Here is a 26453-nt window from a genome sequence, read left to right on the forward strand (position 1 = left end):
TTGTTTATTTGTTAACTGGGTTATACCTAGTTTTCTGCAGTAAATACACCTTACTTAATTAATTGTTTTAGAAATTATTTAGTTTGTTACCATGCTTAAAACTACTTTTTAGAGTAGATCTGAAGATACAAAGAAACAGCAAATGTGTTAGAAGCACAGATACCTTACAGGTTGTTTTGGAAAGTTCTATGTAAAAAACAATAATTTAAACATGCACTTAGAGTTACACAAAATATTACAGGAAAAGCTGTCATAAATATTACACGTGTATGTGTTACACAATATAACATTTTGAGAATATCCGTTATATAACATATATATATATATATATATATATATATATATATATATATATATATATATATATATATATACATACATAAATAAAGCAAGGGATGTTTTTACAATGAAGAGTAAAAGAAGGAAAGGTTGAACTGAAGGAAAGTATTGGAGACTACATGGAAAGCATATGAAATTAAGCATTAAGAGTCCAGGAAAACAGTACGATTCTTGTTTGAAAAGAGAAGAAGAACGACAGAAAGAATATCTTAAGCAGTTATAATTTGTGGATACTTGCAATGCATTATAATACGGAGAGGTTCACAAGATTACTATGAATTCTAATGAAATGTATTTTTAAATTCTATTAAATGGTCTTCACTTGACTGTCTTGAATGTTTCTGAACCCTTGCTACATTACTGTACCTGCTGTGCAAGAAAATATCTTGAATTGTATGAGTTACATTTATTCAACAGCACAAAATATGCAAATATGCACCTTTGAATATAACACAGGTTACACTAACAGGATGTCAATGATAAAGTAAACATGAAAAAAGACACACACAGCCACCAATGGAGAATGCTCAGTACATAATATTAAAATCATGCAACATATATATATATATATATATATATATATATATATATATATATTTATTTTAAAGATCTGTCAATAAAAACTTGTCTGTATCTTTGAGAATTAAATTTTGTGAACCCTGTATGTTATGTTGTTTTTCAGTCTGGCAATGCTACACTCACTCAAATTACCTTCATGTGCACCCATAGCAATTTCCTACAGTTTTTTCTTACCTCTGTGTGAGGTGCAATGTACCCAACTGTTTCAGTCTTCCTTCTAAGCTCATCCTTTGCAAAGCTAAAGAATGTAGAGGGGCTGTTCTCAGTTGTTCCATAAACAGTCTGAAAGAGGAAGAATGTAAATCCATTGAAATAATCTTATACAGAACATTTTACACCAGCATAAAAACACTACATGTTTTTACAGGGAGCTTTGCCCTTGATAATGTCTGTGTGGTCAGCTGAACAGCCCATTACCATAACATACTTAATATAAGTCAAGGCTGTAGACTTATCAGTTTATCCAACAGCAGTCCATAAAAAGCTGTCTGAGTTTAATTACTGAACAGAGTTGCAACAAATCAGAATTTTGTGTTTAGTTTACGGCTTTGTTTTTTTTATCTTCTACAGTACTTATCACACTAAGCTACATTTCTTAATATTTTTCATTCCTTTAAGCCTGCCACTGAGACCTTCATTTTAGCAACATTTGTATGATGCAATTCCGATGTGTGGGACCTTCTGTGCTTCCTGAAAAACACACCTCACCAGGTTATTAAAAAAGGGTAGCCCTCTGGCTTTGAACAAATTGTAATTTAATCAAGGATTAGCTTGACAAATTCATAAGTTTAATCGTTGTGTTATTGGCAAATCATATAAATGTTTCTGTGTTTGTCCAAGGCAGTTACAAAGATTAGATAACACATCAGAATTATCGAGTTAGTGAAAATGAGGCAGCAGATTTACTTTCAAATTATGCTGTGTTCCAGGAAGTGGTAAAATAAAATGCCTCACCATACTTTGTTTAGAAAAGATACTATTTTACAACAGAAAACATACATGAAAGTTTTGCATACTAATTAAGATATGCTTTAGCATGCTTAGAAAAAAGTCACATAATTTTAAAATTGTGAAGGTTTTAAGAACTACTAATCCTTCAATGAAAACTTGCTAAATCAAAAACTTTACACACTCCAACCTGTACTTCACTGAAAAATTATTTCTCATTATTAGCTACGACTAAGGAAATGCACATGAATATACGGTTTGGGGCATCTATCAAATATACAAGTATTACTGTATTGTAATCATAAATACTGACACTGTAATATTAAAATACAGTAAATTCTCAGTTAACCAGTACCTGTGGGGATTGGTAGATGCAGGATAACTGTAGTTTCTGGTTGCTTGAGAGTTACTATTAAAAATAGGCCTGACTAATACTGTAGCCTATACTATTTGTTTGGTTCAACTAGTTCTTAGGTTGTGGAAGGAGGTAATTTATTCTTATCTTCCTTTTTTAAATTCTAAAACTCTAAAAATGTAAGGCATATTTCTGCAAGGGGGGACAGAAAGTGCAACACATGAAAATTGTATTGTATTTCTTAGATTTTTTTTCTGGTTGCTTGAGTTCCATTTAAATGAGTACTGTACTATACTTAAAACTTCAAATGAGTGGATGAAGAAATAGGCGCATGAAAAATTCAGAATATAAAGTATATTTATTTAACCATTTAAAAATAAAAAATAAATAACCAGGATTAAGCATTTTTGTACCTCTTGGGAAAGTTCATCAGAACGAAAAGAAGCTTTCTAAGGTTGAGGGTTACAATAGGATAATTCTTATTTAAAAGAATGTTTACAAAGGAGAATTGTACCCCAGGGGTTAAGATTTTTTAAATTTCCAAATAGTCTTAACAGTTCAGACCCCATATATGTAGAATTTTTAAAGAAGTTTGATCAACATAGGTTTGAGCTTATGGAACTTATAATGAAATGGAACAATAGGGTGATTAACAATCTGCTTATTGATGCTGAAAACTGAAAAACTTAATAATTTTATTCAGAATGATTTGGTTTTTGAGCAGTACAGTTCTTTGCTTTTTAATGTTTTTTTTTCCAGGATTGATAAAAAAATGTGATGCAAATTTTAAGACAAAGTGTAAGAAGCTTCACAGGGGCAGTGAGCAATATAAAAATTAGAAAGCATATCCTGATTTGGTTATGAACCCCCTTTTTAGACAATGATTATGGGAACAATAATAGCGAGAATGTATTTATTAATGGAAGGGGCTATGGGGGGGGAGAGGATTGGAACTTTGGAGTTTTGGATGTGGGTGAACAATCCACCAGTACAGATATTAAAAATTAATGACAATCATAATTTTCTACCTTTAAGGAGATTCAAGAATTTAGGGGAAGTAGCAGGTACAAACCAGAGACACAGGGCCCTACAAGGGGTATACAAAAAATGTACTCAAAAGTCCACTGAATCAACAACAAAGGAATTTGGACACCAGAGGTGGTTATATCACTGACTCCACCAGGGAACAGTAGAGTGTTGTTATGGAGGAATTATTTAAACAAGGAACAGTTTTAGAATATTTAATTATAGTCATTTAACTATTACTTTGGACTTTATTACTATTTTGGAAAAAGGTTTTAAATTTATACCAGCCAGACAAGCTGATATTACAGATAAAATTTTGGAATTGAATTTACATGTAAGAAAACTAAATTTGGCACTATTTTTTGATAAGGGCAATAGGATGACAAAGCACAGAGGTAATGAAAACATATTTGTAAGGAAAAGTATTTTAACCTCCTTTTACAACATTCATTGGTGGCCTTTGAGGAGGCAGTTATAGAAAATATTTACAAGATGTTTAAAAGTAAAAATATAAAAAAAAATTAATTTAAGTAAGGAAAAATATGAATCATGAAATACCCTCAGGAAGGAACAATCAGTTCGAATTATGAAACCAGACAAGGGTGGGAGAGTAGTGATTTGTGATACTATTGATTATGCCAGTAGCATGATGAATATTTTACATAATTATGAATGTTATACTATTGTCTCTCGAAATGAGGTCAGTTTAGCATATAGACGAATCAATATGTACCTGGAAGAGATTTTTTTTAGAAAATAAAATTACTAAGGAAGTGTATGATTCTTTAAACATGGAAAAACCTTACGTACCCACCATATTTGGAATACCTATCATGCATAAGACTTGATAAATCCGTTTACATACCAACTGTTTCAAATTCAGGTTCCAAGACCCACATTTTGGGCATTTCATTGCTAGAACATTAAAACCCATTTATGGGCAGGAACCCCATTTTTTGAGAGAGTCTTGGGATTTTTTGAGAAGTTTGATAACAGAGATATGAGATCCTGAGATAGGTTTTCTCATTATAAACATTGTGGATTTGTTTAACTCGATACTAATAGAAAACCGACTGTCATTCTTTCTGGACACTTTGAACAATAGTGTGAATGTTTAACTACAGATTGTACTAGAATTTTGCTAGATTTTTATAGATTTGGTATTAAATAATAATTTTATTTATTTTGAGGGGGAAAATTTTAAACAGCTGAAAGGGATTGCAATGGGGGCAGCATGTGCCCCTATCTATCCAAATAAAGTATTGTTGGCCTGAGAGAAAAACAATATTTTCCCATCTTAATATTTTAAGATGATCAAGTGGTACATTAGTTTTTTAGATGATATATTTATTTTATGGACTGGCTCAGAAGAAAATTCATCCTGGTTTGGCACCTATGTCTATGATGCAAAGGGGTAACCTGTAAATAGTTTGTCTCCCAGGCCCATGCTTAGACTTATCAAGGGTATCAGAACTTGTCAGAGATTTGGGATGCATTGCTAAGCTTAAAATGGCCCTTGTGGTCATTAGCCTAGTAAACACATATGAACCTATAAATGTTTTTTTAATTTACAGAGTTTATGCATACTTTCATACTATTTTTAAAATTTACTTTCATCCTTAATAGGAAAGCTATCAGTTACTAGATGTTCAATTTGAGCAAACAAGGTTTGATTTCAAATAAAAAAATTTTAGAAATAATTCAGTAATTCCTATTTACATTTTACCAGTTTGCATCCCTTCACTCTTATGAAGAATCTTGTTAGGGGTCAGTGTATTACAATTTCCAGGATGACCTCAAGTTATAATGGTTTGGGAGAAGAAATTAATTTACTTAAAAATATGTTTATTGAGTGGAGATATCCTGAACCCATGTTACAGGAAATTATTGTTGAGGTAACAGATTCATGGGTACAAAATTTAAATCTCTATTAGGAGAAGGAGGTAATTTGGTTAAAAATTAACCTATACACCCCTTGGGATGCAATAGCACACATTTTGATAGAGCCTGTGTTGCGGCTTACAATGTCTTGTCAGGTAATTTTAAGAGCATTTTGAAAAATAATTGGAAATTATTGAAGGGTAGTAACAAAGTAGGTAAAGTGATAGGTTATGAAACAGTTTTTATTTATAAAATGTTGTTTAATTTTAAGAAAATACTTGAAGGAAATAAGTATAAGAAGAATGTAAATCCCACAGTAGGTACAACAAATGTGGAGCTTGTAAACAATGTCCCTGGATTTTTGAAGAGGAAAGCATGATTTTAAACAATGACTTAAAGTCCAAAGTCGTTTTAACGAATGTGGCACTACAGGAATTATTTACATGGCTAAATGTTCTAGGTGCAATGGATTCTATATAGGCAAAACAGACAGGGTGTTGAGAAAAAGGATATACAAGCATAACTACAACATTAGCCAAAATAAAGCTCAATGTCCTGGCTAGACACTCAGAAACTTGTAATAATATTAACAGATTTTTATTTGTCATTATTGACATTTTTGAAAGGGCCCTGGTGGGGGGGATTAGGAAAATGTTCTTGAGTATAAAGAAGTAATCTGGCAAGTTAGGTAAATGTGGTTTGCCACTCTCCTCAATCTGAATGACAGCACAGCTTTACTACCAGCACTGACACTTAGAGCCCTGAAAAAATGGATTTGGTTTTGAATTATTTTAATAGAAGTATTTTTATATGTATGTATGTCTTTTAACAATTCTTTTGGAATTTTAAGATCATGCATATCCTTGGATTTTTTCTTAAGTAATTTTAAGAAAGTTGAATCGAAAGCTAGTTTTTATTTTTTATTTATATCCATTTACATTTTCACATTTTCATTTTTTATTAGTATGTTTAAAACTTTTCATTGTTTTCTAAAAGTTCTTTAATAGGAATTTTAACACTTTATAAGTCACAAGAGTTATGTTTGAAGTTATTTTGCAATTATAGGTAAGCATAGATTTTAAATAGCGGGAGGATTCAATAAAGCCTACATGCTCATTTTTGACCATGTGGGCATTACTGCACAATGGGCACACAGCCATGAATAGTTTTATATACAGTAAACTCCCCATGAATATACAAGTCTTGCTGCATCTATCAAGCATAAAAGTATTACTGTATTGTAATTATAAATAGTGACACTGTAATATTAAAATACAGCAAATTCTCAGTTATCTGGCACCCATGGGGATTGGTAGATGCTGGATAACTGTAGTTTCTAGTTGCTTGAGAGGTACTATTAAAAATAGACCTGACTAATACTGTAGCCTATACTATTTGTTTGGTTTGATCTGTTCTTAGGTTGGGGAGAGAGGTAATTTAGGTTGGGGAGAGAGTTAATTTATTCCTGCCTTCCTTTTTAAAACTCTAAAACTCTAAAAAATCTAAGGTATATTTCTGCTGGGGGGGGGGGTGCAACACATGAAAATAGTACTGTATTTCTTTGATTTTTTTTTCTGGTTGCTTGTGAGTTCTTGTTGCTTGAGTTCCGGTTAACTGAGAGTTTAGTGTACTATACTAAAAACTTCAAATAAGTGGATGAAGAAATAAACAGCATGCAAAGTTCAAAAAGGTTTAGGGTTACAGTAAGATAATTCTTATTTAAAATAATGTTTACAAAGGAGAATTGTACCTCAAGGGTTAAGATTTTTTTAAATTTCCAAATAGTCTTAGCACTTCAGACCCCATATATGTAGAATTATTAAAGATATTTGATCAACATGTGCTTGAGCTTATGGAACGTAAAATGGCACAATAGGGTGATTAACAAACTTCTTACTGATGTTGAAAAACTTGAAAAACTTAATAATTTTTTCAGAATGATTTAGTTTTTGAGGAATACAGTTATTTGTTTTTAATGTTTTTTTTCTAGGATTGATAAAAAATGTGATGTAAATTTTAAGACAAAGTGTAAGAAGCTTCACAGGGGCAGTGAGCAATATAAAAATTAGAAAGCATATCCTGATTTGGTTATGAACCCCCTTTTTAGACAATGATTATGGAACAATAATAGTGAGAATGTGTTTATTAATGGAAGGGGTTATGGGGGGGAGAGAGAGGATTGTAACTTTGGAGGGTTGGATGTGGGTGAACAATCCACCAGTATAGATATTAAAAATTAATGAAAATCATGATTTTCTACCTTTAAGGAGATTCAAGAGGTTAGGGGATCCAGCAGGTACAAGCCAGAGACACAGGGCCCTACAAGGGTTATACAAAAAAGTTATTCAAAAGCCCACTGAATCAACAATAAAGGAATTTGGACACCAGAGGTGGTTATACCACCAAACCCAGCAGGGAACAATAGAGTGTAGTGAAGGAGGAATTCTTTTAACAAGACACAATTTTAGCATATTTAATTATAGTCATTTAACTATTACTTTGGACTTTTTTACTTTTTTGGAAAAAGGTTTTAAATTGATACCAGCCAGACAAGCTGATACAGCAGATACAATTCTGGAATTTAATTTACATATAAGAAAACTAAATTTGGCACTATTTTTTGATAAGGACAATAGGATGACAATGCACAGAGGTAATGAAAACAAATTTGTAAGAAAGAGAATTTTTAACCTCCTTTTACACCATTCATTGGTGGCCTTTGAGAAGGCAATCACAAAAGATATTTACAAGCTGTTCGAAAGTAAAAATAAAAAATGAAGATTTAATTTAAGCAAGTTAAAATCTGAATGATTGAATACACTCAGGAAGGAACAATCAGTTTGAATTATGAAAACAAAAAAGGGTGGGGGAGTAGTGATTTCTGATACTATTGATTATGCCAGTAGCATGATGAATATTTTGCATAATTCTGAATGTTATAGTATTGTCTCATGAAATGAGGTCAACTTAGCATATAGATGAATCAATATGTACCTGGAAGAGATTCTTTTAGAAAATAAAATTACTAAGGAAGTATATGAGTCTTTAAGAGTGGAAAAACCTTCCCCCAGATTCTACAAGCCTTGCATGGTGTGCAGGACTAGTGCAGGAGCTCCAGCAGGCAATATGTCTGCCGTGCAATCCAGGAATAACCTGTAGGGGTGTGCACGAGCGCTCCTGCACTAGTCCTGCATGGACATAGCCCCTGTATGCAAATTACCCATTTGCAATAGAAATCCATGCAGATGAGGTGAATTTGCAAACTAGGAAGTTGAAAACTGGCCGTACAGGACTAGTGTAATCTGTAGGAATGTACTCCGTCAGTAACAGAGTACATTTCTGCAAATTACAAAACGGAGTCATGACAGCTCCAAATAAAGGATGGGATATCATGTAGAAAGCATGCCGATGGCCAACTATAAGGCCATTGGCATGGAATACACTTGAAAAAAATCAACTTTTATTTTTTTTTTAGCCGATCTTGGCTGTTTAAGCATAGGGCAGCGGTGCACAAACGGGATGTGGGGGGGGGATAAGAAAAAATACCCTAAATAAGAATTCTAACCAAAATCACTATTCTTCCATTATACTCAGTGGCAGGCAGAAGACAACATGGCTAGTGAACCATGGCTGCTAAGAAGGGAGGCTCAGTGTGGGACATGTAACTATGCATTAGCAGGCTATCCTATGCAAATGAGGGGAATGATAGTGAATACCAGATTTCCCCTGAATGCTAGGCAGCTCCCAACAGTGTAAGAGCAAGAATAGCTTGGTGCAAGCCTAGGAGTCAGCTGACATCATAGGGATGTGTGTCAGGCATACTGTAAGCAGAGTGGAGCCCTGTGGCCCAGGTTAGCTCCTAGCTTAGCACAACTAAGCAAGGGGGTGTGTCTGCAGCTGCCTAGCATTCTTCACGTTGCCTAAGTGGGTGTGCACGCCATGTACTGGGTTTTAAAGGGAAAAATAAATAAACCAGGAAATAGCAGATCTGTGCACATTTGAGCACTATGTTTGTGCGGCGCACCCCTGGACTTAAACAGGAAGGAAATGAGAAGGGAAAACAGCAGTAGGAAGGTAATGTAGGAGAACTAGCTTAGCTGACAGGTGAAATGTATCAGAATCAGCCAGTTACACAGGGACAGTCCAGCCCAGCCCAGAACACTACTAAAAACCATGCAATCACATTTCCTCTGTTTTTTCCCATACTCTACACCACGGGTGTATACAAGCGGGGAAGTTTTAACAAACAAAACAACAAAATGATAGGAGCTGCAATAGCTATCATACAACAACATGTGGAAGAGGCTGAGGGTGGTGAGGATGTGAATGCTGTTGACCAACCCACAGTGAGGAGACAGAGAAGAGTGTACAGACCCAGGGTAACCTACCAGGAGCTACATGAGCTGGAGGTAGTGGGGCACTATAGGGTGGACAGGGACCTCTTACAGCAAATTGTCGAGCTGTGCCAACCATACCTGACACACAAAACTAACAGAGGGGAACCCATTCCAGTGGATATCAAGGTATGTGTAGGCTTAAGAATACTAGCTACAGGTACCTTCCAAAGGTCAACTGGGGATATAATGAGGATCTCACAGGCATCAGCATCCAGGGTACTCCACCAGTTCCTGGATGCCATGTCAGCACATGCCAGTGAGCACGTATATTTGCCCAACACCTGTGAGGCGTTGGTCAGCAATATGCAGCTGTTCCACCAATTAGCAGAATACTCTGAGGTAGTGGGTGCTATAGACTGCACACACATATGCATCAAAACACCACACGGTGAGCAGGGTAAGGTCTACATCAACCACAAGGACTTTCCCTCCATCAACTGCCAGGTCGTGTGTGATGCCCAGGGCATAATAATGAATGTGTGTGCTGGCTGCCTTGGAAGCTATCACGATTCCCACATCTGGCATCTGATGCAGCTGTACCAGAGATTTGTCAATGGGGACATCCCTTACAGTCACCTAGTGGGGGATGCTGGATATGCACTGGAGCCATGGTTGATGACACCCATCAGAAATGCACACACACCCGAACAAGAATTCCATAATGAGGCACACGCACAGACCAGAATTATAATAGAGCATGTGTTTGGGATGCTCAAGTCACAGTTCCAGTGCCTGGACACATCCAGTGGAGCCTTGCAGTACTCACCAGCTACATGTACACAAATTATCATAGTATGTGCCATGCTACACAGTGTAATCCTGTGGAAACAGCTGCAGCAGGAACAGCATGGGGTAGGGCCACACAGCCCCCACAATTGCCAAGGCCGGCACAGGCACAGAGTGACTTGGAGGAGGAACAACCTGAGCCTGCCCCAGTAGGCAGAAGGAGGCATGCCCAGTATGCTCTGGCCTTGGCAAAGAGGCAACGCATAGCACATATACTGACACAGGAGGGACCCAGGGAAAGACACCTCTCTCTTACTCGCACATGCAGTAAAAGGGATGCAAAACATGACACTACCTGTGCTCAACACACTAGTCATAGGTGACTCTATAGTCAGGCACACTGATGTCCCACTCACCAGGCTAAACAAGGAGAAGGTTACTGTCAGCTGCCTGTTAGGTGCCAGGATCCGCCACATAACCCATGCACTCAGGTCACTCCACAAGTACAAATATGACTCTGTCATTGTCCATGTTGGTGTGAGTGACCTGAGATGTACCTCCCTGGACTACATGAAAAGAGACATGGAAGAGCTCTCCGATCTTGTAGCCCAGGCAGGTATGACCCTAGCCCTGAGTAGCATTCTGCCACTGCCCAGAATTATACCGCAGTACAAGGACAAAATTATTGACTTCAACAATTAGCTAAGCTTCTGGTATCATTCTAAGGGCATCCAGCATCTGTCTGCTTGGGATGACATGGTCGAAAGACCACGATGCTTTGCCACAGATGGCCTGCACCTGTCACCTCTGGGATTCCAGATACTGGCTAAGGCTCTTGCTGCCCCTATAGTGTCTTTTTTAGGCAAGGTTCAAATAACAAATTCACCACAATAACAAGAACAGGCAAGCAAAAACTGAGGGTAATGCTACTCAATGCTAGAAGTCAAAATCTCAAAATGCACTCACTCGAGGCACTCCTTAAAATGGAATACATCGATATCTGTGCAGTGACTGAGACCTGGTTCAAGGCTCCAGAGAGCACTCCTGCACTACCAGGCTATAATTCATACCACACTTTTCGGCCATGTAACCTGGACCAAAACACCAAAGGTGGAGGTGTGTCCATATTCATTAAGGATATCCACACCTCTAGGCTAGTTGCTCAGCATAATGCATCCAAGGTTATCCAAGTGCAACTAACTCTGGGCAAAACTGCAATTCAAATTGTAGCTTGCTACAGATCCCCCACCATGCCCCAGGATTCCCACTCCTCTTTTCTTGATGTACTGGAAAATATTAGGGTTTAACCAAACACCCTAATAATGGGCGACTTCAACCATCCCACCATTAACTGGGAAAACTACTCACATACCAATTCCTTAGCTCAACGCTTTCTGGAATTCATAAACTTCAATGCCCTAGATCAACTTATCCACAGCCCCATCAGTGAACTTCATGACACCCATGCAGATGGACAATACAGTTACAACTGCTGAATCCTACACAAATGCATTCTATAAGCACTTACACGAGTGCATGGATCGTGCTATCCCAAACAGAACCAAGACACTATCCTGCAAAAAAAGGAAGCCAATCTGGTGGTCCCCTGCCATAAACAAACTGTACAACAGAAGGAAGAAACTGTTGCAAAAGAGAGTAAAATCCCATGAGTGGAGGAGCTCCCTGGTTAGCCTCAGTAAGAAGCTGAGATCCGTCATAAGATCCTCCAAAGCTAGCTACGGAAACAAAATTGCCACTAAATCCAAGGACAACCACAAAGCATTCTATAGCTATGTCAAGAATCTAGATGGCAACACCCAGATCTGCTCTGAGTTACAGCACAAATGCACGAAAATTACAGAACCAACTGATATTGCCAACATCCTGGCAGATAGGTTCAGTGTTAACTTTACTCACCCCCCACCCCCTAAAGGGCCCATATCTATACAGGAAGAATGCAGAGTCCCTGTAATCACACCTACGCAGGTAAAAGCTGCACTCTATAAAGCCAAAAACACAGCATCCATGGGACTGGACAACATCCCAGGCTGCGTTTTACACGAACTTCAGAACGAACTGGCTCCCCACATAAGCCTCATATTCAATAATAGCCTCACATCAGGCTTTGTGCCCACTGAATGACACACAGCAACAGTTATCCCACTCCATAAAGGGGGAGCCACCACTGATCCAGGAAACTATCGACCTATTAGCCTGACGAGCTTGGTCTGCAAGGCCATGGAACGTTTCATCATGGAACTCATAAACAAAGACATTGGTAACCTCCAAACTCTGGATCCCACCCAGTTCGGGTTTGTGAAAGGCAGATCATGTCTCCTGAACCTGATCAACTTCTTTGAGGCAGTCATCAAAGCCTTGGATGTGGGTAAGGTGGTTCACACAGCCTATCTTGACCTCGCCAAGGCTTTCGACACCATCCCCCATTCTGGAATTATAGCTAAACTCAATAAACTAGGTATAAATCCCTACGTCACAAGATGGGTTTCCAACTGACTCACTGACAGAACCCACACTGTAAAAGTTGCAGACTCCAAATCTGACCTCAAAGCAGTGACAAGGGGAGTACTGGGACCTCTCCTATTTGGTATCTACTTCTCTGAAGTACAGGCTAACACAGAAGGTCTCTGGCTAACGAAGTTTGCAGATGACTGCAAACTAGGAGCCATAGTCAAGTCCCCAAATGATGTGGACATCCTACAGAAGGGCCTCACTGAGACAGATACCTGGTGTCAGAGCCATGGCCTCAAGCTCAATGCCAAAACGTGCAGTGTCATCCCCTTTGGTAAAAACTCTGTGCCCATAAACTACCACATAGGCAACAATCTACTTAACACTGAATGCGTAATAAGAGACCTTGGGACCCAGGTGGGCAGTAGTTTCTCCTTTGATAGTCACATCACCACAGTAGTCAGGAAGTCCTTCTACATGGCATACATCATCATAAAAGGGTTCTCATCCAGGAAAAAAGAGGCCATTGTTCCCCTCTACTCGACACTCATTAGACCCATTATAAAGTACAATGCCCCTTTTGGAATGTACCTCACAAGACATCTGCAGCAGCTGGAAAGGCCACAGAAGTACCTCACAAAGAGGATTACTGGCCTCAAACAAATGCCCTACACTGACTGCCTCAAAAAACTCCAGCTTTACTCCGTAGCATATCGCCTACTCCGAGGTGATCTCTGCCTAACATATAAAGCTATGTCAAACCCAGAGCTGTTGAACATGCTACACCTAAAGAAATCCCAATCCCTCCAAGCTACATGCTGTAGTGGCCTGAACCTTGTCACCACAATAAACAGGACATGCTGGAGGGATAGATTCCTGTCCCAGAGACTTCCTATACTCTGGAACAAGCTACTCATCTATGTCAAGCAAAGTTCTTCATTAGCACTCTTCAAGAAAAATCTTGATGAGTGGATGGGAAATAGGAAATACACCTCAGGGATCACTTCTGTGTCTCTGCTCGACAGTGGCACAGGAAAATAACTTTTTTGGGTGGTGTAAGCCATGGAACCTTGTTCGCTAGGCTTATGTAGGCCCTTGTGCTGATAGCCTAGTACCTAACTATGAACCTATGAACCTATGAACCATGTGTAGGGAGTGCACTATGTGCATCCGACATAGGCAGCCCTGCAGCACCACCCTCAATACTGGCACACCCACAAGGTAAGTCACTCAACCTACCAATGGCTGAATGGAGTAGAATGTGGTGTTACAGGTATCTATGGTATGGATGTGAGCATGGAAGGGAACTGGGTGGCTGAATGGTATGCCAGCAGATAGTAGACACCTATAGTGGCACCATGAGATCTGTAACAAATACTGGTGTCACTATAGTAGCCAGTACTACACAGGGCGACAAAACCCACTGCAGGAAATGTGCTGGGCCACATGTGTGTCCATATGACTCACACATGCCAGTCAGAGAGGTTCAACAGTCTCAGCCAGCAGGACAGGTGTAGACAGACACAAACAAAGGCTGTGCTATAACCTCTGAATGATGCTTATGGGTAACCTCCCCCAAGGCTTACACAGATAGACTACAGCAGGTCAGGCAGTGGGATTTTAGTTTTGAAGGGTAGGAAGTTAGAAACTAATATTTAGGTCAATCACAGCTAAGATTTGTAGTACATTGATATGCACAAGTCAGCAGGATAGGTTAGAATACAGAATGAAATGGAGTACCTGACATATGCAGTACAGTCAGCAAATGTGTACAAGTGTCAGGTGTGCCCCCCCATCCTATGAAGAAATGTAGAAACAGTCAGGTGTACCCCCCCAATCCTGTGTAGAAATGTAGTAACAGTCAGGTGTGCGCCCCCAATCCTGTGTAGAAATGTAAAAACAGTGAGGTGTGCCGCCCCAATCCTGTGAAGAAATGTAGAAATAGTCAGGTGTGCCCCCTCCACCACTCTTGCATAGAAATGTAGAAACAGTTAGGTGTGTCCCCCCCCAATCCCGTGTAAGAATGTAGAAACAGTCAGGTGTCCTCCCCCAAACCTATTTAGAAATGTAGTAACAGTCTGGTGTGCCCCCCCCCCCAATTTAATGTACACACGTCGTAATAGTCAGGGTTGCCCCCCCACAACCCTGTGTAGAAATGTAGTAACATGTATGTGTAAGTATAATACTAGTGGAGCACAGATGCACAGAGCTGGCCAAGGTAGCAGGATAGGTTGTAGCATTTGCACAATATGCAGGTATGTGTGTGTGTTAGGTTGGTGTGTGTATCATATTGCGTGATAGTGGTCAGTTTGTATGCATGTTGAGGTAAGACCTGGTGGCCATTGCCCACTACTGCTGATGACAGGGACAAATCCTCACAACTGCATTGCCAAAGTCAATTCCCACCAGTATAACACATGTAGCAGTAAGTCATTGTAAATGTATAGTGGTAATATGTGTCACCATCTGAAAGACTGAATGGCATAGCTGTTGGGCCAGATATACAAGCAGTACACAGGGAAAAGTACCCCAGACATACAGTATATATTGTGTCACTGTGAAATGGAGACACCCTTGGAATTGTACATACAGGTATGCATCACATTATCTGGTCCTGTAGTAGGAGATACTGGTGTTGTCTGCCTGAACACTTGCAGATCACAAAAGAGTAGGACTGATATATTGGGAAACAGCTGATGTACCTGCACATGCCAGCATAACTGGAATGCCCCATGCATATCTGTGTGTCAGATGCAAGTAATGTCCATAGCACACATGCACCCAGCTCATGCAAGCACCACCCCCAGGTACCTCTCTGGTTGTATCCCTGCTGTGGGGAAGGGGTACAACATGACCCGACCTGTATATGGCAATAGTGAAAGAATGCAGCATGCAGTGCAGGTGTCCCATGCAGGTGTGTCCCTAGCCATAGATAGCACCCTGCCAGCATCCACACCATCTGATCAAGACTGATAGAAGGTATTGGCATGAACACCTAGCACACCTACCCTGTCACCCCAGGGGAATATACTGTATGGCATTCTTAGACTGTAGAACTGACAGAATACAATGACCTGCCACATCTGGCCCGCATCAACACCTAATTGCCCACAGGCCTCTGCCAGGGGCCTGTGTCTCACATGTACTGCCAATGCATGTTATGTCATGGACACCCAAAAAACAACATAACACACTCCACATAAGCCATATGCAAGGCCATGCGGACAAACTCCAGTAACATGTCCACCATGTCCCACTGCATGAACTCTGGACCAACACCACACACAGCTGTGATGGGGCGATAACCTTAGGGGAAAGTATCAGAGAATGTATGCATAATGTATGGAAGAGGATAGAATAACGGGGGGGGGGTTTGGGAACATGGGCAGCATGGAATGTGCAAGGTCCGACATAGAGCCGTGTGCACACACTATCCCTGGCTGCAAACTCATAAATAGGTGGCTACATACCTGCCCATACACCACAATAAGGGTAATGTCCTGACTCATGGCCCCTGCCTCAGGGTAACCTGTGCTTATCTGTACAGCTGTGAGGTATTGCCACAGCAAGATAAGCCCATACTGTCATGTCAATGGATGTACAAGTATGGGACACTCTCCCAGCACTGTACCAAGGTGCTGAACTGGATACACAGACCCAGCAGCAAGTGTCTGCAGCTCCACCTCCAGACTGGCATAACTTACCATGAATATGTAGATGTCTGCCCACAATACCGGACACAGCTGCAGTCATCCTTGTCCCCCAAGATATCACTGTGAGCAGGAATTTCCATCTGACAGTACATGAGGACATAAAACATCACAGTGTATAACTGTACACATGTCTGAATATCTCTGCTAACAGCAGTACCATGTAGCTGAAGCAGCACAGACACAATCACCTACAGTACGCACTATCCCCTGCACAGTTTGTCCCCATATTGCCAAATGATCGATGGATACCCTGCAGAAACAGTTTGCTACCTGTAGGTGTACAACACAAAGGTCTGCACTGGAGTACAAACTACCTGGAATCGACCCACATATTCAATACAGAAGGGCATACTGGGCATGCTCACACACACTATTTATTTATTTATTTACATTTGTTGACCAGGAAAGTCCAACTGGACACAGGTCCATTTTCAGCAGAGGCCCAGGGAGAAAAGCTCCACAATTAAAATATTGCAGACATAGCTACAGATGAACAATCCTAGCAATTGAAATATTACAAACATAGTTACAGATGAAGAACGTAGTACATTCAGTAGAGAAATGAAGGCAATGTCAGACAACACCATACCAATAGGTCATACTGGGCCTGCTCATACACATAAATAAATGAAGCCCATGTCTGCAAACAACAGTGGACCCATACATATCTGGCAGTTGCAGATGTTAGTGCAGACACTCCTCAGTATGCACCAGTCATGCTTTGCACACACAGTGGATAGAAATACAGACATATATTCAAGGACAACACACTATAATAAGCCAAAAGTAGATGTACATAGATGTGTGGAAGAGAGTGACTGTGACAAGGAGCCATCCATTATGAGGCCTGTCCCACCCAGCACACAGCCAAATGGCTACAACCACATGAGGTGTAAATGTCACTCAATGTAGACATTAGCCACTGGTATCCATCAGCATTACAGACTATGTGGTGCAAGTGCTAGTTGTGCAACATGACTGTACAAGGAAGTAGTCATCTAGCAGCTGCATACATGTACCTGTGGAATATAACCCTGTGTGTGCCTGCATGTGATGTGTCAACCTCTATATGAATGAGTTATGGCCCATGCACATACATTGCCCTCCCCATAGCCCTACTATGACAAGTCTGCTGAGGTCATCCACCTTGAAAAATCCCAGTAATCTGTGTGGCATGTCCTAAAACTGCGTAATGCTGTAGTGTGATAAACTAGTTAAGTAGGAGTTCTAATCCCAGATTTGGCAACTGTGTGTGTCTGTCTGTGTAGAAAGCAATGCCTTTTAAGGCTAGTCACACTCACTACAATTCGAATGCCCTACTTTGGCAAGGCTGCTGATGTCATCCACTGTGAAATACACCTTTTGGAAATCTGTAACCCTGTAATCTCCATGGCATGTCCTATAACTGCATATTGCTGAAGTGTGATAAGCTAGTTAGGTAAGAGTTGTAATCCCAGACATGGTAACTGTGTGTGTGTGTGTCTGTGTAGAGAGTAATGCTTTTTAGGCTAGTCACACTCACTACAATTCAAATGCCCTACTTTGGCAAGGCTGTTGATGTCATTCACTGTGAAATACAACTTTGGAAAGCTGTTGCCCAGTAATCTGTGTGGTGCATCCTATGGCTGCGTATTGCTGTAGTGTGATAAGCTACTTAGGTAGGAGTTCTAATCCCAGACATGGCAACTGCATCTGTGTAGAGAACAATGCTTTTTTAGGCTAGTCACACTCACTACAATTCAAATGCCCTACTTTGGCAAGGCTGCTGATGTCATTCACTGTGAAATACAACTTTTGGAAAGCTGTTGCCCAGTAATCTGTGTGGCGCATCCTATGGCTGTGTATTGCTGTAGTGTGATAAGCTACTTAGGTAGGAGGTCTAATCCCAGACATGGCAACTGTGTCTGTGTAGAGAGCAATGCTTTTTTAGGCTAGTCACACTCACTACAATTCAAACGCCCTACTTTGGCAAAGCTGCTGATGTCATTCACTGTGAAATACACCTTTTGGAAAGCTATAGCTCATTAATCTCTGTGGTGCATCCCATAACTGCTTACTGCTATAGTGTGATAAACTAGTTAGGTAGGTGTTCTAATCCCAGACATGGCAACCACATGTGTGTGTGTGTGTGTGTGTGTGTGTGTGTGTGTGTGTGTGTGTGTGTGTGTGTGTGTGTGTCTGTGTAGTGAGCAATGCTTTTTAGGCCAGTCACACTCACTACAGTTCAATTGCCCTACTTTGGCAATCCTGCTGATGTCATTCACTGTGAAATACACCTTTGGGAAAGGAGTACTCCCTTAATCTCCGTGGTGCATCCTATTACAGCATAATGCTGTAGTGTGATATAGAACTCTGGTAGGGAGTTTATTCTCACACATGGCAGGTGTGGATGTTTGTGTGTGTGTTTCCATGTCTGTGCAATGTTTTTTAGGCTAGTCACACACACTACAATACAAATGCCCTACTTTAGCAATCCCTCTGATGTCATTCATTGTGAAATACAACTTTGGGGAAGAAATACTCCAGTAACCTCCATGGTGCATCCTATAACTGCGTAGTGCTGTAGTATAATAAACTAGTTAAATAAGAGTTCTAATCTGAGACATGGCAGGTGTGTGTGTGTGACATTCATATCCTGTGTGGAGGTGGCTGTGAGTGTGTAACAACTGGACCCATTGTGGAGCCGGTTTTGCAAATCTCTTATATGGTGGCCCTAGTATATGTCACAATGTCCACTGTACAGGGATAATAGATGTGAAATAGCCAAGAGGCTGAGGTGCCAATCCATACCCCTGCATGTGACATCAAGGCCAGGTGAACAAAGTAAGCAACCCTTGTTACCATGAGAACACTCTCAACCCAGGTCTCATACACACACACACTTGCCTAGGAAACAACCTCTATGTTGGTCGTACACTGCATATTGCCCACTGATAGTAACCATGGTGTGATTGCAGTGGGCTACAGAGGGTATGGCACCCTGTTCATCAGTCCAATAGGCATGCACATGCAGACAGTGGACCTTCCCTATGTTCCCCACTGGACACTTGCAACACCTGTGGTGCCATCAAATGTGACCCACAAAAGACATACCATGCCTGAAACACATGCCCTGTATGGGCAGATGCCACTGACACAAGAGAATACCTGTATCATGCTATCAATGTAGGTGCAGGGTCAACCTGCTGTCCATTAACAGTTCTCGCCACATGAGGCCAGGACTGGCACATCTGATGATAACAATCTGTGTATACAGCATGGGCCAGACAACCCAGGTACAGTTCCACATGTCACTGTACATGCATGTGGGATGTGTGCACATCCCAGACACCATCCATGTCATGGACTAAGGAAGACATACATGGCAAGCAATGCACAGCAATGGCCACACACAATAGTTACCCAGGTGACTAGATGGTGAATACAATACCCACCTCTGTGGGCAAATCTAGACACTACACCCCTGAGCCATGCTGCAGACCATAGTCATATGAATTGATGCCAAGGTATACCCATCACCTAGCCTTGTATAGCCAAATGGCACAGTTGACCACTACACACCTGTGAAGCAATGCACCCATGCATGTCAGTACTGGCACCCTTTGTCTGTGTGTGTGGTGTATGATGCCTATGACCACATTCACACTCACTATAACCTCCATTGGCATACTAAAGCATGCTGTCTGATGTCAGACACCTCCACATACCCTTTGCACATATAACCTCTCTATATAACCCCTGTGGTGCATGTGATACCTACACAGTACTGTGTTGTGGCAATCTAACTAGTGATGAGTTGTATTCCTGACCCACCCCTCCCTGACTTATGTTTGCCTCTGTCTGCCTCTCTCACTCCCTCTATGGTGGATGTGGAGACTTACACCTGCTTTTCTTAGGCAGCAGCATGTGTAGTGTGAGTGATGCTTATGATCAGCTGATGGCCTCTGCATGAATTGCAACCCTCTTCTAGCTGATTGCATGTGGAGCAGCTGTGGTAACATTCTCATAGCCAATTGCATGGAAACACACTCCAATATCTAGGCACATCATGTTGGTGTTGGCACTTTTCATTCACTGTGAACAGGAACTAGAGCTGTTGTTTAGCAAACAGCATCACAGATGGACTGGGGAATTACCTCTAACAGCATACACTGTGGCAACAGGCCAACACACAGAAGGGGATGTGCCTGACTTGACTACAGACTGTAAGTGCTGCTATACTGCATTTGGAGTAATGTTGGTTTAACGGGGTGTGTGTGGATATGACTGTCCTACATGTTTTAATACCTGTCATGTCAGTGCTATGTTTATGAGGAAACCCCCATCTGTAGGGTCATCTGCAGACTGGGCAGTGTGTGGTGCCTTTTGTTTCTTGTGTTACCCACAGAGCACCTATCTGTGAACTGCAGAAGCTAGTGTGAAGATTGCAGTCAGTAGTTGATGACAGCCGTGAGAGTTACTGACTTCTTATCCCTCATAGGACATATGTTCCAACAAACCCTGTTACAACAGTAAATGTATGAGGTTATCACAGTGACATGTCAATACTGGCCCTGTGTTTGTGATTCCAGCCACAACTCTGTCAACCTTTGTACATATGTCATGCAGTAAGAGGTGCACGTGTTCTGTACACCATATTTATTGACATTATATCTGATAACAAGCCAGTGAGATATCAGACTGCTACATATGTTATGCATAGTAGGGGTTATATTTGAGGACATTACCTGGGCATTCTCTGGTTGTGTGTACAGTACTGAGGTCTGTGTACTTATGGTGATTGTCGACAGTGTGTGTATTGTGAATATGTACCTTGGCCTGTGCACAGACTGGTAGATGTCATTGTTCTTGGTCCTGTTCTATCTGATGTTCCATGCTGCTCCACTGTATGTTACCCTATCGGCTTACATGTTTGTAGGCCAAACACACACATGTCCCATACCACAGACAGGCATCAAACCACACTGTGTAGTGGCCCAGTATATGTAGGGTTGGTGTGTGAGTGGCACGTATGAGGATGGTGTTGATCAGATAGCCCATATACTGTAATATTACGCTAACTTACCATATGTGGCTGTGGTAGCTTACATGTTTGTAGGGCCAAACATATGTCCCATATCACAGACAGGCATCAAACCACACTGTGTAGCAGCCCAGTATATGTAGGGTTGTTGTGTGAGTGGCACATATGAGGATGGTGTTAATCAGATAGTCCATATACTGTAATATTACGCTAACGTACCATATGTAGCTGTGGCTGTGTTCACATTGTTGTGGTTATGAAATTTCACACATGTGTCTGTCACTCTGTGCTGTGACATGCCTGTAGAGCCTGCTATATATGCAGGTACATGTGTATTCCCCCATAGGAAATGTAGGCCAGTGTTGAGGTGGTCTGCCTGTAGCCTGCACAGTGCTTTGTTATATGCCTAGCAGCTTAGTGTACTTACCCAGTGAGATGTCATGTCCAGACACTTGCCAGGTGTACTGCTGCCGGGCCACCATAACAGTCATGTATGCCAGACAAAGCAGTGGAATGCTGTACAGATTTATGTCACTAACTAGTGGGTAGTATGTGGCCATGGCACCTCTGTACCAGCGGTTATTATATGTCAGGACAGACAGGAGTGTATGAATGCATATACTATAGGGGCAAATGTATATCAGTATTTACGTGATATACCCATCTACATGTCTGTTAAGATCTACATTGTCAGTCTTGGTCCACATGTCTTGCACTAAGGGGTTCTCTGTATACCCCTGGACTGACCAGAGTGTGTCGGAATGTCCACATATGTTGGCCGTATCTCTGCTGTAGTCCACAGGGGCATTACTATGCTAGCAGTGGTATTGTACATTGATGTCCTTAAGACGTCTGCCAGTAGCCAATGGTGCACATGTTAAAAGCATATGTGACTTCCCACACACACCATGTCTTTGAAGACAATCCCTATCATAGTAGCAAAAGTCTACAAATATACCTGCAATACATAACTGACATCCCCTTGCACTAAGAGGTTGGGACTACTGGGGCTGAGGTAGGGTTCCACTCTATGTTCAGGACATATGGTGAACATATATGTATATATAATTATACATATATCTATATAGATATACACACATACATATCGGCATACATAGATGGATATGTATGTGTATATATATATATATATATATATATATATATATATATAAACACTCAAATATATACATATACAGAGCAATATATGTCTACACATATACAGATAGAGATACATATGCACATATATGTACGGATATCTACATATATACTGACAGTAACAGGTATACCAGAATAGATATGTATGCACATTTAGTTATAGATATCTACATATATATACCCACATAAATTGGGATATCTGTACACATAGGATGTGCATACATATATATGTATATATACGTATATGTATATATATATATATATATATATATATATATATATATATATATATATATATAGGTTTACTGCTTTTAGTAGAATTACTTTTGGTTGAAAATGATTCACCGAAAATGCATTTCACTGAAAAACAATTTGGTCCAATTCCATTTGGTCGAAAATGGAATATAGCCCCTGCCCCACTTCAGTGCAACCCTGGAGTGAGCATATAAATTAAAGGGGGGTGTGGGGGCGTACCCCCCACATAATTACAGTGTATGCACTATTATATACATATGAATCCATTAAAAATACATTGAAACATATAACATCAGTAAAAACTAGGAACTGTAGCAACGTAAAACCTCACGAAATCGGGAGATCCAGGACACTGATAAATACAAAAGCAAATGCAGTAATTCGTTCTTCTTTGAGGTAAAATTACCCTTGAAACAAAAAGCAAATGTCCAGCCAACGAAATGAACCAATCTGTTGATTTTATTATCCATGAACATACATAACACCGTATTAAAACACAAGCGCTTTCACCCGGTATTACCGGGCTTTTTCAAGTGTAACCAACTTCACTTTACACTGACCTTATATAGTCTGCTGTGTCACAATTGATCAATTAAACTGTTCTTCTAATTAAGTAATAAATTCATTTCAATAAAAGATAAAATCAAGTAACCAATATAGTTGCTCCGTGCATTATATCCTGAAATGCCTTGGAATAAACAGTTTTAAAACCTTGTTAAAGCCAAGTGGTTCATTTAAATAAGTGAACATTAATAGCTTGCAAACTGACTGCTCTTTTTATATATAACTTGGCTGGGACTATTTAAACCCATCTTACATCAACCTACCTAAAATGTGAATTTAGTATATACCTTCAATAAAAATCCAGTAAATATTCGAGTGCGCACTGATTCATACCCCTAATAATGAATTTAATTAAAAAATAAATACATTGCAAATATACTTTTTATGAATTTAAAACATTGAATTAATTCACATTTAAATTTTAAAAACATATAAAACTATCATTAAATACGGCTCAGATGAATCAAAATAAAAAACACAAGATTGTTAAGTTCTTCATGTTACTTCGTGCGATAATAAACATTACAAATATAAGTCCATTGTAATGCTTGTAATTTTAATTTAAAATATGCTTATGTTTTATGCAATCTATTAAGTTAAATTCTTTATCATTGCTCGTGAGTTTATTGAGTAACTTAATTTTGAAAATGTGCAATAAGCATGTTATTCCCGGTGGCCAGTGTGTGGGTGGCACCCACCTCCACAAAGATGTCTGGTGGTTGGTGTGTGGCTGGACGGGCAGGTGCCACAAGGCTGGCCAAAAGCTCCTCCATACGTGTCAGGGGGGGTGGATGGTATGGCCCCCCCTGTGGCGAGGTGATCCCCGCAGACGGTAGCAGTACGTCGATGGGCATTGTGAAGCATATCAGAACAATGATGCTGGATCTGTTCATAACTGCAGTTATGCAGTCCGACATCATTGACCCTGTGGAGTAGGCCATTCTACAGGGCAGTCTTTTCCTGCTGATCATGGGCAGCCTGGCCAAACAAGGTGGCATAGTGATGGATTAGTGCATCTAGCAGGATGTAATTTTCCACTGCTGAGTAGGCTGTCAGCCTTGCATGAGACATTGTGCCTGAAAGACATAAAGATGGACACAGGTGTGAGCAGGTCATGCAGCAAGGTTATCACAGTTCTTAATACACATCACTGTCACCCCCCACCATATCAGTGACAACAAACCGTACACACATCTCAATAGGTATGGCTACTGCATACCAACCAGTGGGGCAGATATTGTACTGTACCACGCTTTGTGCAATGTGTTTGTAGCCATGTTCCCTGTGTGGACACTATCATTGCTGGCCTGTTACAGACTATTCACCTGCATGCCATTGTCAGGGCCACAATGGTTCCATATATGTCTGTGGTATGCCTGCTATGTGTGTGCTGCACATCTGACATACTGTGTTATTGCAGTTATCTATGCATGCTGTTGGACATGTTCTGGGATTGTGTAGATTATTACTACCAACATATGTTTTATAACAGTGACACAATAGCATGTATATGTATTATTGGCCAGCAGAACCACCTCTCTGAACTCATTTGCCCATGTTACCCGGCCACATCACATGTGTGTCCCACTCTGGGGCCTCCTCACGTACTGGTCCAGCAATACCATCAGGTGGAAACAACCCAGGGGATGTTGACCCCCCCGGGGGCACACACAGACATGTTTCTGACCCTGAGGTCAGGTCCATGGTCTGTTCCATAATGGGGTACCATAGAACAAAAGTCTCTCCAGGAGGCAGACAACAGCAATTCCGATGTAATTTCAAGGATAATCCACAAAAATCAGTCTTCAGTAACAATTCCACAAAGAAAAATAGGAACGCTCAAATCTGATAAAACACAGCACTGCTTTATTCGAACCACACACAAGCACTTTCACTACTGCTTCTTCAGGTGTATGAAAAAAGTTGGAATAGCACCTGTTTATATATCACACAACTAAGCACATGACCAATTAGTTTAAAGGCAACGTGTCAAATAAAAACTTGCCTAAAAAACAAAATGCAAAAACACATTTAAAATGCAAGCATAAATATATAAAACTAAATGCATAAAAAGCATATATGATTGTATATAAAGAAGCATAAAAACAGTTGTCTACGTAACTTTAAAATACAAGCATAAATGTTTGAAACTAAATACATAAAAAGCATATATAAATGTACATAAAGAAGCATAAAAACAGTTATCTACGTAACCTCCTTTTCTTTAATGTTGGCTTCATAGGCATATTATCATTCAAACCATGGCCAAATGTAGCCCTTAACATAACAATCCACCTAGCTTCAAGTTCTTCAGTTCTTCCCTTGATATCACTAAATCTATCACTAACAATTGCTTTTGATATTACCATGAACTTAAAGCTATGGTTGGTACCTTTCTCTATAACATGTTTTGATAGGGCATTTACCCTGGATCCTTTGGCAATATGATAAACATGCTCCCTGATTCTCTCCTTTAACATCCTATCTGTTTTTCCAACATAGAAACTTTGACACAGAGAGCAAACTGCAAGATAAACAACATGCTGGGTATAGCAACTAGCACTAACCCTTATATCAAATACTCTTTTAGTGTCAGGATGTTGAAAGGAAACTCCCTCTAAGATGTAAGTGCACTGATTGCACTTGCCACATGGTTTAGTACCACGAACTGCATCATCCAACCCACACCTTTTAGGTATACACAACCTCCTCTTCAAATTACTCTTATTCCTAAAAGTAAACTGAGGTACTTCTCCTATTATATCTTTCAAAGCCGGATCTGTCATCAGTATGTTCCAATGATCATTAAACACATTGGTATACTTTCTAACATCTCTAGTATACGGAATACACATAGCAAGCTTGGTGTCACTACTCAATAAATTCTTTTTCCTCTTATCCCCACTTGAGAAATAAGGTTTAGCTCTACTAGTTCTTAATTGTCTAACCTGTTCCATAATGGGGTCCACAGACACATGTGGGATGTGCTACATCACTCTGGCACCCAGGACACATTCACAGGG

The 26453-nt window shown here is 40.1% G+C and overlaps 1 protein-coding gene across 1 annotated transcript in view; it reads right to left on the reverse strand.

Moving 5' to 3' along the window:
- The window catches only part of LOC122817287 (medium-chain acyl-CoA ligase ACSF2, mitochondrial-like), a 1325947-nt gene that overhangs the window by 446536 nt on the left and 852958 nt on the right, over nucleotides 1-26453 (reverse strand). The window contains exon 11 of the mRNA XM_044090513.1: nucleotides 1093-1200. Coding sequence (XP_043946448.1) covers nucleotides 1093-1200 — 108 coding nt within the window. The remainder of the gene's footprint in view (nucleotides 1-1092; nucleotides 1201-26453) is intronic.

Source organism: Protopterus annectens, chromosome 12.part0, assembly GCF_019279795.1.
Source record: "Protopterus annectens isolate FY-2018-M chromosome 12.part0, PAN1.0, whole genome shotgun sequence".
Classification (NCBI taxonomy): domain Eukaryota; kingdom Metazoa; phylum Chordata; order Ceratodontiformes; family Protopteridae; genus Protopterus; species Protopterus annectens.